Raw genomic sequence first — 14,868 nt, 5'->3', positions numbered from 1 at the left:
CTGAAAACATAATTAATTACAATTATGAGATTTATTATTAATTATGTTAATAATTATTGTTATATTAATTGATTATAGTCTCAGAATTGTAATTAATTATGTTTTAACAATTGACATTGACAGTAATTAATTATTTGATAATGATCATTGTTGATTAGCGTTCGAACAACCGGCCCTTAAAGTTGTATGTCCATTTTTACTTGCTGCATCATCAATAATATATTCCTTTACAAATAATTTTGTATTAAGTACCTCTACTAATTGGTCTTTAGTGTACCAATCTTCAAAATATAAATCTTGTGATAATAAAAAATCTTGCAATTCATCCTTTCTAGAGTATTTATTCGGAATTTTTTTAAGTTGTCTAGAATGATATGATGCATTATCTAAAACAATAACACTGTTGTCTGCTAAATCTGGTAATAAGTTATTTTTAAGCCACGATTCGAAAAGTTCACCCGTAATATCTTGATGATAGTCCAAACAGCTGTCTTTAATGTCTTTTGCATTTAATAGTAAGCCATCGGTTCGGTTACCCAACCATCTTCCCCTCCACAATGTAAAATGCATATTCGTTTGCCCCTGGAAGCTGGTACATTAACTTTGCACTTTACATTGTCATTACTCCAACATTTGCCAATTGTTGCGTTATCAGTCTTGTTATCGGTCGTTCAGAATTTCGTGGAAATGTAAAAACCTTTAGCACAGCAGAGCTGTGACAAGAACCCGACAATCGAGTAAGAGGAGTCATTGATAGGTATAAAAAGGAGCTTACATCGGCAACTTTTAGCAGCAGCGTAAATAAAAACATTATTGTGATTAAAATAAAAGCATTATTTTGATTAAATAGACCTAACAACAGTTATAATTATTTAAATATAATATATTATTTATAATTGTACCTAATGAAATTATATTTTACAGTACTTATTTTTGCGTTTTTCTGAATACTATCCTGTAACAAGGCAAAATATTAAAAAGGAACTATTAAAACAGATGTCATTTGATCTAAGCACATGGATATTTTGTTCGGTATACCCTCTTAGGATGGAAAATTTTACACCACCCTCTGGTATACCACTTGTACACCAATTGGTATATCTCTTTAAATTTCTCATTTATGTGTAACCGGGCTTATACTTTACCATCGTTAAATTATTTATTTCGTGATGTGTTTATAAAGATGTCAGAGGACAATGAGGCGAAGTATAAATCACCGCAAATTTCAAGATTTGCCTGATTTGGAGCTTAACAATGAAATATTTTAGGAGGAAAAAACGACTTTTGTTCATTTTTAAATGCAAATCCCAGCTCTAGTTTAGTTTACTAAAATAGAATATAACTACCCTCCATCTTAAAAAGTCGTAAAAATTACAAGAGTCGTAAAAATTAATTAGTTCATATCATCCCTAGACAAATGCTAGAGAAACGAAACTTATGGCATGCTTAATTATGAAACCTCAACTCATGTACCCAATTTTTAAAAACACAAATCCTCCGAATTATATTTTGCATAGACTTTACTCGATACATTTTTTAGTGTACACCAACGTGAAAACAGGTGGCTGAAAGGTAAGACCTTTGTTGGCGGCTAGAAAGATAAAATGTTGGGGCGTGAATGGTCTGGTAGTACGACTAGAGGGACCACAAAGTAGTGTCACTCTCTCTCTCTTGTCGTACCACTAGAGGTACTACAAATCAGATCATGAATGGCCCGCTATACTTTTCGTACTTCCGGTATGATTTTATTAATTATTTCAATAATTTCAATCAGTTTTTTCTCTCTTCAACTCATTTAATAAACTGTCTTTAAAATAAGTTACCATAGTAACATTGCGTTGTGACAGTTATAATTTAGAAACATTGTCATTACTAGTGTCATTGTAAAGAAACATTGTTATTGATAATTATTGGTATCATGAGTGAAGAAGGTGTATCTGATATTGATAAAAGAGCAGCCGAAGTAGGTGAAGAATTGTTACCACCGAAATCTAGAAAACTATACGAGCAGCAGTACGATGCTTTTAAAAAGTGGTGCCGCTTAAAAAATGTGAGACAACCTACTGAAAATGCGCTGTTAGTCTACTTCGATGATAAATCAAAAGCGGTTTGTGCCTCAACTCTCTGGGCACATTACTCAATGCTGAAATCGGTTATTAACATTAGAGAAGATATTGATATAAGTAAATTTCCAAAATTATTAGCTTTTTTGAAGAGAAGAAATGAGGGATTTAAGCCAAAGAAGTCAAGAATTCTCACGTCTGAGCAGGTAGATCAGTTCTTACGGGAGGCTCCGGATGATAAATATTTAATGCTTAAGGTAAATTTGGAAATTTGTTTATATTCAGAAATTTTAAGAAATCAATTTTTTTGTAGGTTGCACTTATTTTGGGCGTTGCGGGAGCTTGTCGTGGAAAAGAGTTGGTTGATTTAGAAATCGACGATGTGAGAGATTTGGGCGATTCCTTCCTAATTGCGATTAGAAACACCAAAAATAAAATTGACCGAAATTTTGTGATCAAAAATTCAGAAAACAGTGCCATCAGTTTTGTGGCGATATTTCGGAAATATGTGGCATTGCGAAAGACAGGGACAACTCATTCAAAATTTTTTGTTCAATACATCAACAAAGAATGTACTACGCGAGTAGTAGGAAAAAACATGTTTGGTACAATTCCACGGCAAATAGCAGCTTTCTTGAAATTAGAAAATGCGACGTCTTATACGGGACATTGTTTTAGACGCACATCTGCGTCTTTGTTAGCTGATTCGGGAGCAACAATAGACGTGCTGAAGAGACATGGAGGATGGAAATCCTCCAACGTGGCCGAGGGATATATTGAATCGTCTATTAAAAATAAACAAAAAATTTCAGATAAAATATTTGGTCAAGTCGCCGATTCGTCCACTATAGTTATGCCACAGTCCTCATTCTCGCTTCCTGTTTCCGCAGGATCTTCGAAACAAACACCAGTTCAATATGAAAAGGACCTATCTGTTACTCGTCAGTTACCTGCTGCATTAACCCAGGAAAGACTGGTCAATATGACGAACTGTCACAATATTAATTTGAATATTAACGTTAATTACCATTCTAATTAATTATATTTTTCAATAAAATATCCCTTAAATTCGTTTGTTTGTGATTTAATCGTTCCGGGAGTTTCGTCAATATTTAATCCCGGAGGGATTAAATGTGACACTTTAGTACCTGTCACAAGGGAGTGAAGTTGTCACTTTAGGCCCGGAAGTACGAAAAAACCGTTTTGTTTATTTTTTCATAAGTAACATTTTTGTTAAGTAAACTTTTTTTGATAAAACGAGAACTTTCGGAGTTATTAGCAGAAAACTTATTAAAAACATTGATTTTTTCAATATAAAACTAACAATTTTGATAGCGAATAAATCGAAATTTTATCAAAAAAATGCATAGAATGTTTTTTGCTTAGAATGAACGTTATTACCAACTTTTGCGGTCAAAATTTATAAAAAAATTCCACCCCCGAGATGGGGTGGCAACCACCCCCATGGTAAAAGCGCCTATCGGCATCATATAGATTTTGATCTTTGGACTATCTACTACTTATTATCAAATTTTCAAGCAAATCGATCCATTCTGTAAACGTTGCGAGGTTTTATCCTATTTTAAGCTTCATTACTTGGACTAAAATTTTTGTCCATAGCATTTATGGCCGGTTGTTTCAATAGACCAAAACTGTCACCAAAATTCTCGTTTAACAGATTATTCTGTAAAAATCTTGTATTATAATATTAAAATCACTCATTTTACCATTTTTACCATATCTAGAGACTCCAGAAAAACACATAATGCATATTTTTTTGTTTTTTATTATTAACTTAATATTTTGACTCTATTTTATAATGACCAGTAACAAATACTGGGGATCTATAGTTACGTGGTAATATTGGAATGTCTGTTGTTAAGGGTTAAATAGTCACTGTGATGTAGATCCTTTTAATTTAGGTTTAAATCAATTTAAAACCATGATTTATAGTAAACTCTAGAATTATTTCTAAGTATTGTATTTGAGAGAGTGTAGTTATAAGATAAATTAGATTAAAAAATATGTTATTATAATGCTGTAATGGGGTGATCCCGTCTATTTAATAAAAAAAAATAAATAAATAAAATTATCGATAATTTTGCTTGAAAGCGTATTAGGTGAGCGGCACACGCCTAAAATCTGGCTCATTCTTTATATTTTCGTGGTCAGTGAATCCGAATATGAAGTTTTTTTTATCTAGAATTGGTGCAACATGTTTAAAAATCAAATTTTATGCAAAAATGCGAAAAGTCAATTTTGATGATGGTAGGGGAGCAAAGTATGCTAAATGTGCAGTCACTCGAGCGCTTTGGGGACCTATTGGGTTGTGATTCTTAGGTCCTAAAACCAAAAAAAGTTAAGTAAAATTTTTCATTTTAGTGGGGACTTTCCATTTTTTAATTTAATTTTCCATTTCCGACAATCGTTTGTTCCGATTATAGCGCCATCTATCTATAATTTGAAAAAATGTTTCGAATGAAAGTTGCTTATTTTCATGCAAAGAATCCAAATCTGCAATAAAAAATGGAGGCTCCCATTTAAGATTTTAAAGTAACCCCCCACCCCACCTCCATGGGGGTCGTGTTTGCTACCATTCGATAGATTTTTCAAAAATATTGAATAAGTGTATTCTGCAGTTTTTCGATCTGATGTTTAGTTTGCGAAATAATGTGAGATTTGTATTTAAAATTTTAAATTTACCCCCACCCTTCTCCGTGGGGGGTCAGGTTTGGTATCTGTCGATATTTTTGAAAAATATTGAACACGTAGTTTTTAGTTTTTCGATCTGACGTTCATTTCGCGAAATATCCTCGTCCATTTCCGTACGCCCCGCTCAAATTGTCAGATTTTTTAAATAATCACTCTTTTGCATGTACTTAACTTACCTTAACTTAATCTGACAATTTCGAGTATTTTTAAGGATAGATTTTTTTTTTCGTGCCCCCCTGAACGAACGCCCCTGTGTTAAGAGCTAATATATGGTAGGGGTACATCTACAGGGTACCACGTTTCTCCCCATATGCTAATCTGACGCCCTCGAGTAACTGCAAAAATCCCTGCTTAGGCTCCCCTACCATGATTTTTCATATTTACCTCGCTGTATCTTTGGTCGCTGTACATATTTCCTTTTGACAATTTTGCTGTATCATCTTTCGAGTATTTAAATGACAATGAGATTTGTCCAAAATGTTTAAATATATTATAAGAGGGGTTGTTAATTTTTAAACATTTTGTCTTCAGATTTCGTTAGTTTCATGTTTACTTAAAAAAGTTGAGTGACAAAATTTTTAGTTTATAAATAGTAAAAGTAAAATTATATAATAAGAAAAAAGTTATGTGACTTTATAGACGAGTGGCACTCTTCCAAAAAAAAACGCTTATTTCTCGATATACTGACCACAGTGTGGCGAATGGCTAATTTTGGTCTTACTTTATGTTTTTGATGGTGCTGAAAACGAAAATAAGGATTATTTTGAATTTTAGATGGAGGAACATTGCCAAAATTGCAATTTTACGAAAAAATAAAAAAATGGAATCACGTTTTTCTTAAAATTAAAAGATGCATAATTTTTTTTCTATAAAATATTTTATTCTTTGTAACCTATATTTTAACATAAACTTGATTAAAAAGCTAAATTTCAAATTTTTTCACTCAACTTTTGCGATTAAACTTTGAAATTCAGGAATCTGCACCTTTCACTTTAAACACTTTTATTATAATGAGACAGAAATATTAAAACAGGTACCACTGTCGTCAAAAAGGTAAGAAATATATACTATAAAAATTTCAGAAAAAAATATTAAAAAAACAAGAAATTTAAATTCTTTATAGATTCTATAATAGTAATCCTACTAAAATAAATATAAAAAATTTGCTTAATTAAATGTAATATACAATATACAATATATGCAATATACAACACATACAGACTTATTAAAAATCATTTTTTTAACCTGGTAAAATATATGTTTTTAGTAATTTTTTTAAAGTTGGAAAAGTTTTACGGTAAAATTGCCACTTTGACCATGTTCCCCCATGTAAAATTCAAAATAAACCTAATTTCCGTTTTTAGCATCATCAAAAACATAAAGTATGATAAAAATTAGCCATTCACCACACTGTGGTCATCACACCAACAGTATCTCGAAAAATAAGTGCTTTTTGCGGTGTGCCGCTCGTCTATAAAGGTACATAACTTTTTTCCTGTTACATAGGTATTTTGACTTGAAATTTTCCAGAGAACTTTCTTATGTATTATGTTTTATTGCTGTGTTGGTTAAAATTATAAGCTAAAAAGTTTGCCACTTAACTTTTTTAACTAAACAGAAACTAACGAAATCTGACGACAAAATGTTTAAAAATTAACAACTCCTCTTTTAATTTGTATAAACTTTTTACACAAAGCTTGTTGTTATTTAAATACTTCAAAGATGACACAGTCAAATTTTCCAAGATAAAATATTTACAGCAACCAAAGATACAGTATACAGTGAGGTAAATTTGAAAAATCATCAAAATTGATTTTTTGCATTTTTGCATAAAATTTGATGTTTGAACATGTTCCACCAATTCTAGATAAAAAACTTCATATTCAGATTCAGCGACCTCGAAAACATAAAGAACCACCAAAATTGGTGATTCACCTTAAAGTTGATTTTCGTGGTCAGTATAACGTAATTTTAAAGGTTGCTGCCGCACGCCTATATTGCCTACAAACTACTAGAGTTCATATTCATATTTTGACAAAAGAGCCCGACTCCGAAGGAAGAGCTCTGCTCAACTCTGGTCCACTGAACACCAAAAGGCATTCAGTGGCACCTGATTCAATTAGCACAAAACTCCTTTTGGCGTCAGTGACAGCAAATGTGTTAAAAGCAACAAAAATCTCTCTCACCTGAGTTATCTTTATCTTCTTTATTAACGAAGTATTTAATATCTGGAGATGTATATAGCTGACTCTCCATAAATCCTTGACAACCCTCTGCAAACTCTTCTTTAATTACAGCTTTTAGTCCCATTTCTAATAAATACAAATATATCACATTATTTAACACTATTTTCACTACAGTACATTTTTTGACGGTTTTTGTTGTAACTTTTAAAGAACAGCCTGGATTGACATGAAATTTGGCATACGTATAGCTAACATGTCAAAGAAAAAAAGTGATATTGTGCCGATGTGTGCTTTTGCCCTGGGGGTTTCACCCCTTCTCGGGGGGTGAAAATCATATGTTCAAATCATATGTTCAAAATAAGTCCGGAATTCGATAAACTGACTAATTTTAAGCAACTTTTATTCTATAGAGTTTTTCACTAAGTCAATACTTTTCGAGTTATTGAGTGAATATGTTCATTTTTCAACACGTTTTTAGATAATTTTTCGAAAATAATTCAGAAACTAAGTATTTTATTGATTGAAAAAACATATTTTGAAATATACAGGCTGTAAAAAAGTGGTGTATGCATGAAGTCTCTACACCGAGTAGAATCACAGTTATAGCTAAAGAAAAGTAAGTTCATATTTGCCAAACTCCACATAGAATGATTCAACGTGGAATAAGCCAAACATGAAGCACTTTTTGGAGAAAACTCATTAGGTACAACTTTTTTAAGTGTTTGAAAACCTTTATTTCTGATTTTATTAAAAAAGATTCTGGCATCAAAATGTAAGGAAGTTATGCTCAAAATACAGTTGGTCCCTTTTGTTTTTGCAAAAAAAAATCGGGAAAATCACCCCCTAATAACCAATTTAAATGAAATTAATTGTTACCGCTTCACAAGTTGCTTTAATTATGTTGTGTTTATATTATGATCTGTAAATTTCATCGATTCAACATGCTTATTTTTGAAAAAAAATCCGTTTTAAAGAAAAAATTTTAATTTTGAAAAAAAAAAGATTTTTCTCAAAATAAAAATTAATAGAGGTGCCAAAAATCTCAAACTGTTAAAAAGGTCTGCTTTGCTTTTCTGAATATCTTGTGTTTTTTATCTAAATTTGCATACACTGGTGATTAGTGCCCGTTCAAGCCATTTCAACTACATCCCTTTCAAAAATAAGGACATTGAACCGATGAAACTTGCAGATCATATAAACAATACATACACGAGTAAAGCAACTACTTGTGAAGTGGTAATAATTAAGTTCATTTGAGATGCTAATTAGCGAGTGATTTTCCCAATTTTTTACCAAAAAAAAGGGACCAACTTTATTTTGAGTGTAACTTATTTACTTTCGATGCAGAAATTTTTTTAAACAAAAATAAAGCTTCTTTAAAGACTTTAAAAAAGTTGTAATGAGTTTTCACCAAGAAGTGCTTCATTTTTTGGTTATTTCATGTTAAAATATTCGACTTAAAATTTGGCGAATATGAACCTATTTTTTATTAGCTATAACTCTGCTTCTACTAGGTCTAGAGATCTAATCCATACACCATTTTTTTCACTTTTTTACAGGCTATATTTTTGCAAAGGTATGATTCCGACATTGACTGTGAAAGGTATGTCTGACATCGAAGTATACAAATTAATACCTAGTGTAAAGTAAATACATATGTCATGGTAAGAACTGTAACTGCCTTAGTTGTCAGAATCGTACCTTAACCTTTAAATACACGCACTGGTGTATTTTGTACGCCAAATATAAGAATTATACTGCAAATATATTTAAAAATTTAATTTTTGACCTTGTTTATGTCTCTAACCTATCACTGGAATGTGCTTTACAATTTGGTTTTAGTTTCGTTATAATCGGCGTTCTAAAAAGATCGTAATTTACAGTTTATTATTTGTTGTTTCCGGTGGCGGACAATATGCGCCACGATTATATTAATATAAGTAGTAACATAAGTACACATTTCAAATGTTTTTTAGTCATTATGGTACAAAATATATTTTTCTTTATAAACAATACTTTTTCTCCCGTAAAAAATCACATTTCAAAAAAATTTTTATTAGCAATTTTATTTATCATGGAATCCAGTTATTCCATGATTCCAGTTATAAATCCCAATTGGCTTACTGAGAAGGAACTCTAAGTATTTAATAATGCCGAATAAGGTTTATAACAAACAACTAAGTGTATTTTTTCAAAAAAAATAAACAAATCTGATGTTATTGTGTATTTTCTTGTGGCGTATAAAGTACGCCACGCGTGTAGTTATGTCATAACTTGATGCACGGGTAGTTAAAGGTTAAGAATATTTTTTTCTACAAAATACTTACGTTTTGAGTTAATTGCGAAAAACTGTCTAATTGAAAAATGAACATCGCAAATAACTCAAAAAGTACTGATTTGGTGAAAAAACTCTATAGAACAAAAGTTGCTTAAAATTAGTCAGTTTATCCATCAATATTGAAATGTGGAGAATATGAACCTATTTTTCATTAGCTACAACTTTGATTCTACTGGTTCTACAGAGTTCATGTATAACCATTTTTGCTAATAAGCTATAGTTTTGTAAAAGAATGTTTTTTTCGATAAAATACTTACTTTCTCAGTTATTTGCAAAAAAATCTAGAATCGTGTTTTTTTTTTTTTGTTGAAAAATGAATGTATTTACTAGCAAATAACTCAAAAAGTATTAACTTAGTCAAAAAATGATATGGCACAAAAGTTGCTTAGAATTAAATTACTCAGTTTATCCATTTCCCTACTTGCTTTGAACGTATATTTTTCATCCCCGAGAAGGGGTGGAAATCACCCCCCAGGTAAAAAGCATATGTTGGCTTTCATGTGAAACCAAGCGGTTCTTTAAAACGTAGAGGTTTTACAATATTTTACAGCTCGGGAACCTACTAACTACTACTTTAGTTAGCTTACAGTACCTGAGTTATCTTCTAGTTCTATTTTGAAGTTTTCTAGATCTATGGATGTGTTTAGCTGGCTATCTGTATCTTTTTGGTTATATTCAAGAAACTCTTCTTTAATTTCAACTTTAAATTCCATAGCTAACGTATAATATTATAAAATGGTCCCTAACTCAATCAAAAATCAATTAATTTTTATGATTTTTATTTAAACATAACCTCCTCTTGATCTTGTGACGTATGACATGACGTCATGTCGCATGTCATTCGTCAAGCCACACCACCTTTACTTTACAAGCCATGAAGAGAAAAAGACAACGTCGCAATTGATGACGTCGGTAGTTTGACTTTCGGACTACCGCTTTCGAAATCACGATTTTAAAGTACAAATTCAAGTAAAATTTATAGTATTTTTTGAGTCAAACAGGAAAATATATTAATTTAGAAGCTTTTACAAAATCAAATTAAAAGTAATTCCTTGTAAGTAACGTTTATTATACAAAAAAACAAACAATGACAATATGTCGCACACCTAGTTCAATAGTGCCACAAGTGCAAAACACAATATTCTCGAGAAATGAGCAAAACGTTATGTAGTAAACGCGTTATGCCCTGTAAATAATTTATTTTGAGAGTGACTGGCTTCAAAATTACAATTTAGGTAGTAAATTATACACTTATTGGCTGGATCTTATTACAATTTATTAAAAATAAAACGTTATTGTTATTTTGATAGTTATGGCGATATTGCATTGTGAAGAAAGTCATTTATTAAACGATACCTAGTAGATACTGCGGCAATATAATGAAATAAAAAAATATTTTTTAGGAAACGCTTTTCTTTAGTTGGGCCATGTTAAACAAAAAGCAACCAACCCTCAATTTATAAATTAAGGGAAAATTAACTTTTTATATTTTTCTAAATATTTAATTGTCCGTCATATTTTTTTAAACGATAACTTCACTAATCAATAGTTTAATTTTAAAGCAATTTTATTATAGCTGTATCAAAATTATCCTAATAAATTTTTACAAAAAAAAATAGACATATTGAGGGTTGGTTTCTTTTTGCTGTTCAAAAAATTATCGAAAAAACTTTTGTTTTTAATGTTATATATTTAAAAATAAAATTTTTACAGATAATTATAAAGTTTTCATCTTATTTATTATACTATACTGATCAACGTTACCAATTTTTCAATGTCAAAATGAAGCTCTGCGGTGTTAAAGCCATCTACATATCCTCGATTATTTTGTTGCTGCCTTTAAGATTGGTATAGAACTCCAAAGAATCAGATGAAATTAGGTGGATCATCTCATTAAGGTTCTTTAACTTTGGGTGGGCTATGGGTTTACCTTATGGCCATAATAGTGGTGGTACCAAAGCTTCATAAACAGTTCCATTAGCATAAGGCCTTCCCCGAATATTCTTTTTAATATTAACTTTTTGGAAACTATTTGTAAATTTGTATGTGGCTTAGCATGTGAAATCCTGTTCAGCACTGTTGATGATCTCTATTTAGATCGAAAACGTTCTGCATTTGTGCCGTAGCCCTTTAAGGGAATTTTAATAAAATATATATACATATACCTTTTATAAAGGATTTTAATTAATTTTTTGTGATATATGGTATACAGCCAGGCTACAGGAAAACTTTTTCCTTGTGAATTTTTAATTCTATTTTCATTAAATCAGAATTCGCAAATTCTTGATCTGATGGTAAAACCATACAGTAGAATTTCTACTATTAAACATAATATCAATACAAATAAAAAATATGCGGTAATCAACAAACCATAATATTTAAAAAGTAAGATAAACATAACCTTTCGCGAGCCGCTTTAATTATTTTGACAGGTCTTGATTTAAACGTATTTTTCACATTCAAGATTCACAGATTTCTTCATATTAATAGATATAACACAACAAAAATATTTTAATATTTAAGCATGAACTAATATTGGTCAGTACGACCTACACGTAAAAAAACAAAAAGATGCAACATTCCAGGAACCGTAATCGGCATAACAATATCAACCCACTTGGTTGGTACTTTTCGACAGTGCAATGTAATAATATGTTCAGTTGGTTCAGTCACACAAACAATCCAAGTGGATTGGTTGTCTTATGCGAAATCTTAAGTGAACTATTATTAAACAGAAATAATTTGGAGTAGTATTTTTCACGGTTTAAAATTTAGGATGGCTTGATTGCATTTTACACAATGTAGAATACACATTTTTAAATCGATATGTGACATTGGTCGCGTTCCAGTGGTGTCATGGTATGGGAACGCGTGGGAACGCCGTTCCCACACTGGTTAAGAAAAGAAAAAAAAATAAATAGAGAATTTAGCTTTTGTAAACAAAAATTAGCAGTGCGTTCCGGCACTGCTAATTTTGCCATGACACCACTGTCGCGTTCACCAGAATAATCCGAGTGCAATCCGATTAATTTGCGCTGAAACGCTGACAGTTTTTTTACTAGTGAACGACTGACGTTTGACATTCGATTGAGAGTGTTCTGTGTTCCATTTGTTTATTTTTTTATTCTTTGTTTATATAATTTATAACCTAGACCATAGCCACCTTTACTTAACAAGCCATGAAGAGAAAAAGGCAACATCGCAATTGATGACGTGCGTAGTCCGACTTTCGGACTACCGCTTTTGAAAACACAATTTTAAAGTAGAAATTCTGGTAAAATTTATAGTATTTTTTGAGTCGAACAAGAAAATATTATTAATTAGAAGTTTGTACAAAATAAAATTAAAAGTACTTCCTTGTAAGTAACGTTTATTATACAAAAAAAAACCAATAACAAGAATATACATGGGATTAATTTTTTTCGAATCCTAAGAAAACTAATGAGTATTTTTCAAAAATTTAAACGCAGAATGAAAGATTACGTTAGGACCGAGGGCCGAAAGTCCCTGAAAACTTCTATGTTTATTTTAATAAGTTACAGGGGCGAAAAATTAAGAAAATTTAGTGTGATTTTTAGTTTCAAATATGTCATTCAAAAACAACTTTTCATTCATTCTAAGGGACTTTCGGCACTCGGTAATAAAGTAATCTTTCATTCAGCGTTTAAATTTTTCAAAAATACTTATTAGTTTTCTCAGGATTCGAAAAAAATGATTGCATTTAAAATACACTGAAAATTTTGACAGGCGTCAAAATTTTGCATTTTGTTCCTTTCCCTTTAAAGTTTTTCGCACTTATTTAGAAACACCCTGAATTGATAAAGAACAAAAATCTAGTTGTTAAAGTAGCTAACTTTTTTTTATTATCCAACATAAACGAAATAATAAAAAAAAACAGAATGTTATTAAGAAAACCAGAGTCTATAGTTGGATTTTAATATATTATTATTATTATACAAAAAAAAAACAATAACAAGAATATGTGTAAAATACTTTATTTTAAATAAATAATATCTTATTTTAAATTATATACAAATATCGCTAGAAATAACTATAACAACAATTTCTCACATGGTTTGATGTAAAGTGTTGGGGTTTAGAATTAACTGCTTAGCAACAATATTATTACAGCGTATTGTTAAAGAATCAGGCTATAACATATTAAAAAAATCACTTGAATCGGCCAACAGGTTTAGTAAATATAAGACATCAAAAATGACAAAAATTTTAAGTGGACGCATTTCTATATGCACGTAAGTTTATATAAAAATATATTATACTATAAAATATAGTATATAAAAATATATTATATTGAACTAAAATCATCTTAATACATACCTTTTAATATTCTTTATAATTTGGAGCACGAAATATTGTAAAATGGCTGAGTTTTTCTGTAAATACAGTGAATATTATTTAAAAACATTTAAAAATAAATGAGAACTGTCAGAATTAACCGGTCTACGCTTAGATGTTGCCAAGTTTCAACTTCATGGCTTGTAAAGTAAAGGTGGCTATGCCTAGACAGTTTTGTTTTTAAATAAAACTGAAACTGTGTCTAAGCTAAAATGGATAATATTCTTGAAGAATTTTTGTTTGGGGACGAAATTAGCAAATGCCGTTATACATTTAGCAGATGTACCTGCCTCACAATTATTCCAGAAGGATGAGATGAAATTAAATATATATAAACCATAATTCAATATCCAATTTAGAGAACATTTTCGTATGTCCAGAACTACTTTCCAGGTAAAATTGTATAACAAATTAATAACATCATGTATATTATATTGTTATATTTCCAGGAACTATTTAATTGTATTGGTCATATCCACCAATTTGAAAACAGAATAATTCTATTGGAAAAAATTAATGTTTATGATGTGGATGCTAAGTAAACCAGAGAATTTGTTGCTGGGGATACGTTTGGTTTGCCAAAGAGCTCTGGACATAAGATTTTCACCCAAATAATATAGAATTACAAAAAATTGGAAATAACTAATCTTGAATATCAATGTGTATATTGAGTTTAATTTTATTGTAAATATTCTATAATATAATTTTATTGTAAATATTGTATTAACACATTTGTGGACACATCTTCATATGCAGACAGTAATTTCCCTTTGTAAGTACATGCATATTAGTCGTATCTGCGAATGGGTTAATTGTAAATCGTAATCAATAAAAATTTTTTGTGAATCAATAAAAAACTGGTTTGTTTGAAAATAAATGTAGTACAAATGTGGTCATAATATTTATTTTCATGCTTAGATAAAAACTAAATGTATTGTACTTAACACAACCTTTCATATATCTTCCTCCTCCATTGTTAAGCAGAATTTGTTAACAAGAATTGTCCCTCCATTCTTTTTTTAATAAGAGGAATTTCTTCCTTAGCGTTCCTAGTATTTGGTTGTGGCTCTAAAATTGCATTTGTTTCACTGAGAGCATCTAAAAGGTCTCTCAATCCTTATTTCGTTTGACATAGCCATACTCGTAGAAATAATTCTATCTGTATTGATGGTATTATCAGAGAACAACGAACACATGGTGGTCTTCAGAGTGC

The 14,868-nt window shown here is 30.5% G+C and overlaps 1 protein-coding gene and 1 long non-coding RNA gene across 13 annotated transcripts in view; one reads left to right on the top strand and one right to left on the bottom strand.

Moving 5' to 3' along the window:
* The window catches only part of LOC126887404 (zinc finger protein 226-like), a 53,639-nt gene extending 43,535 nt beyond the window's left edge, over positions 1 to 10,104 (bottom strand). For all 12 annotated transcript variants that reach the window (XR_007699055.1, XR_007699056.1, XR_007699057.1 and 9 more), the window contains exons 1-2: positions 9,892 to 10,104; positions 6,962 to 7,087 (exon numbers count right to left, since the gene is read on the bottom strand). Coding sequence is in view for 3 of the 12 variants with exons in the window: in XM_050654910.1 (XP_050510867.1) it covers positions 6,962 to 7,087; positions 9,892 to 10,012 (247 nt within the window). In the remaining 9 variants the exon portion in view is untranslated. The remainder of the gene's footprint in view (positions 1 to 6,961; positions 7,088 to 9,891) is intronic.
* A 3,174-nt stretch (positions 10,105 to 13,278) lies between these two features.
* Positions 13,279 to 14,547, top strand: LOC126887403 (uncharacterized). Its single transcript, XR_007699053.1, has 2 exons — positions 13,279 to 14,048; positions 14,105 to 14,547. It is a non-coding gene; the product is annotated as an uncharacterized LOC126887403 (long non-coding RNA).
* The last annotated feature ends 321 nt before the right edge of the window (positions 14,548 to 14,868 follow it).

This window comes from Diabrotica virgifera, chromosome 6 (genome assembly GCF_917563875.1).
Source record: "Diabrotica virgifera virgifera chromosome 6, PGI_DIABVI_V3a".
Classification (NCBI taxonomy): Eukaryota; Metazoa; Arthropoda; class Insecta; order Coleoptera; family Chrysomelidae; genus Diabrotica; species Diabrotica virgifera.
The sequence above is the reverse complement of the archived record's forward strand: the minus strand, read 5'-3'. Positions and strand labels throughout refer to the sequence as shown.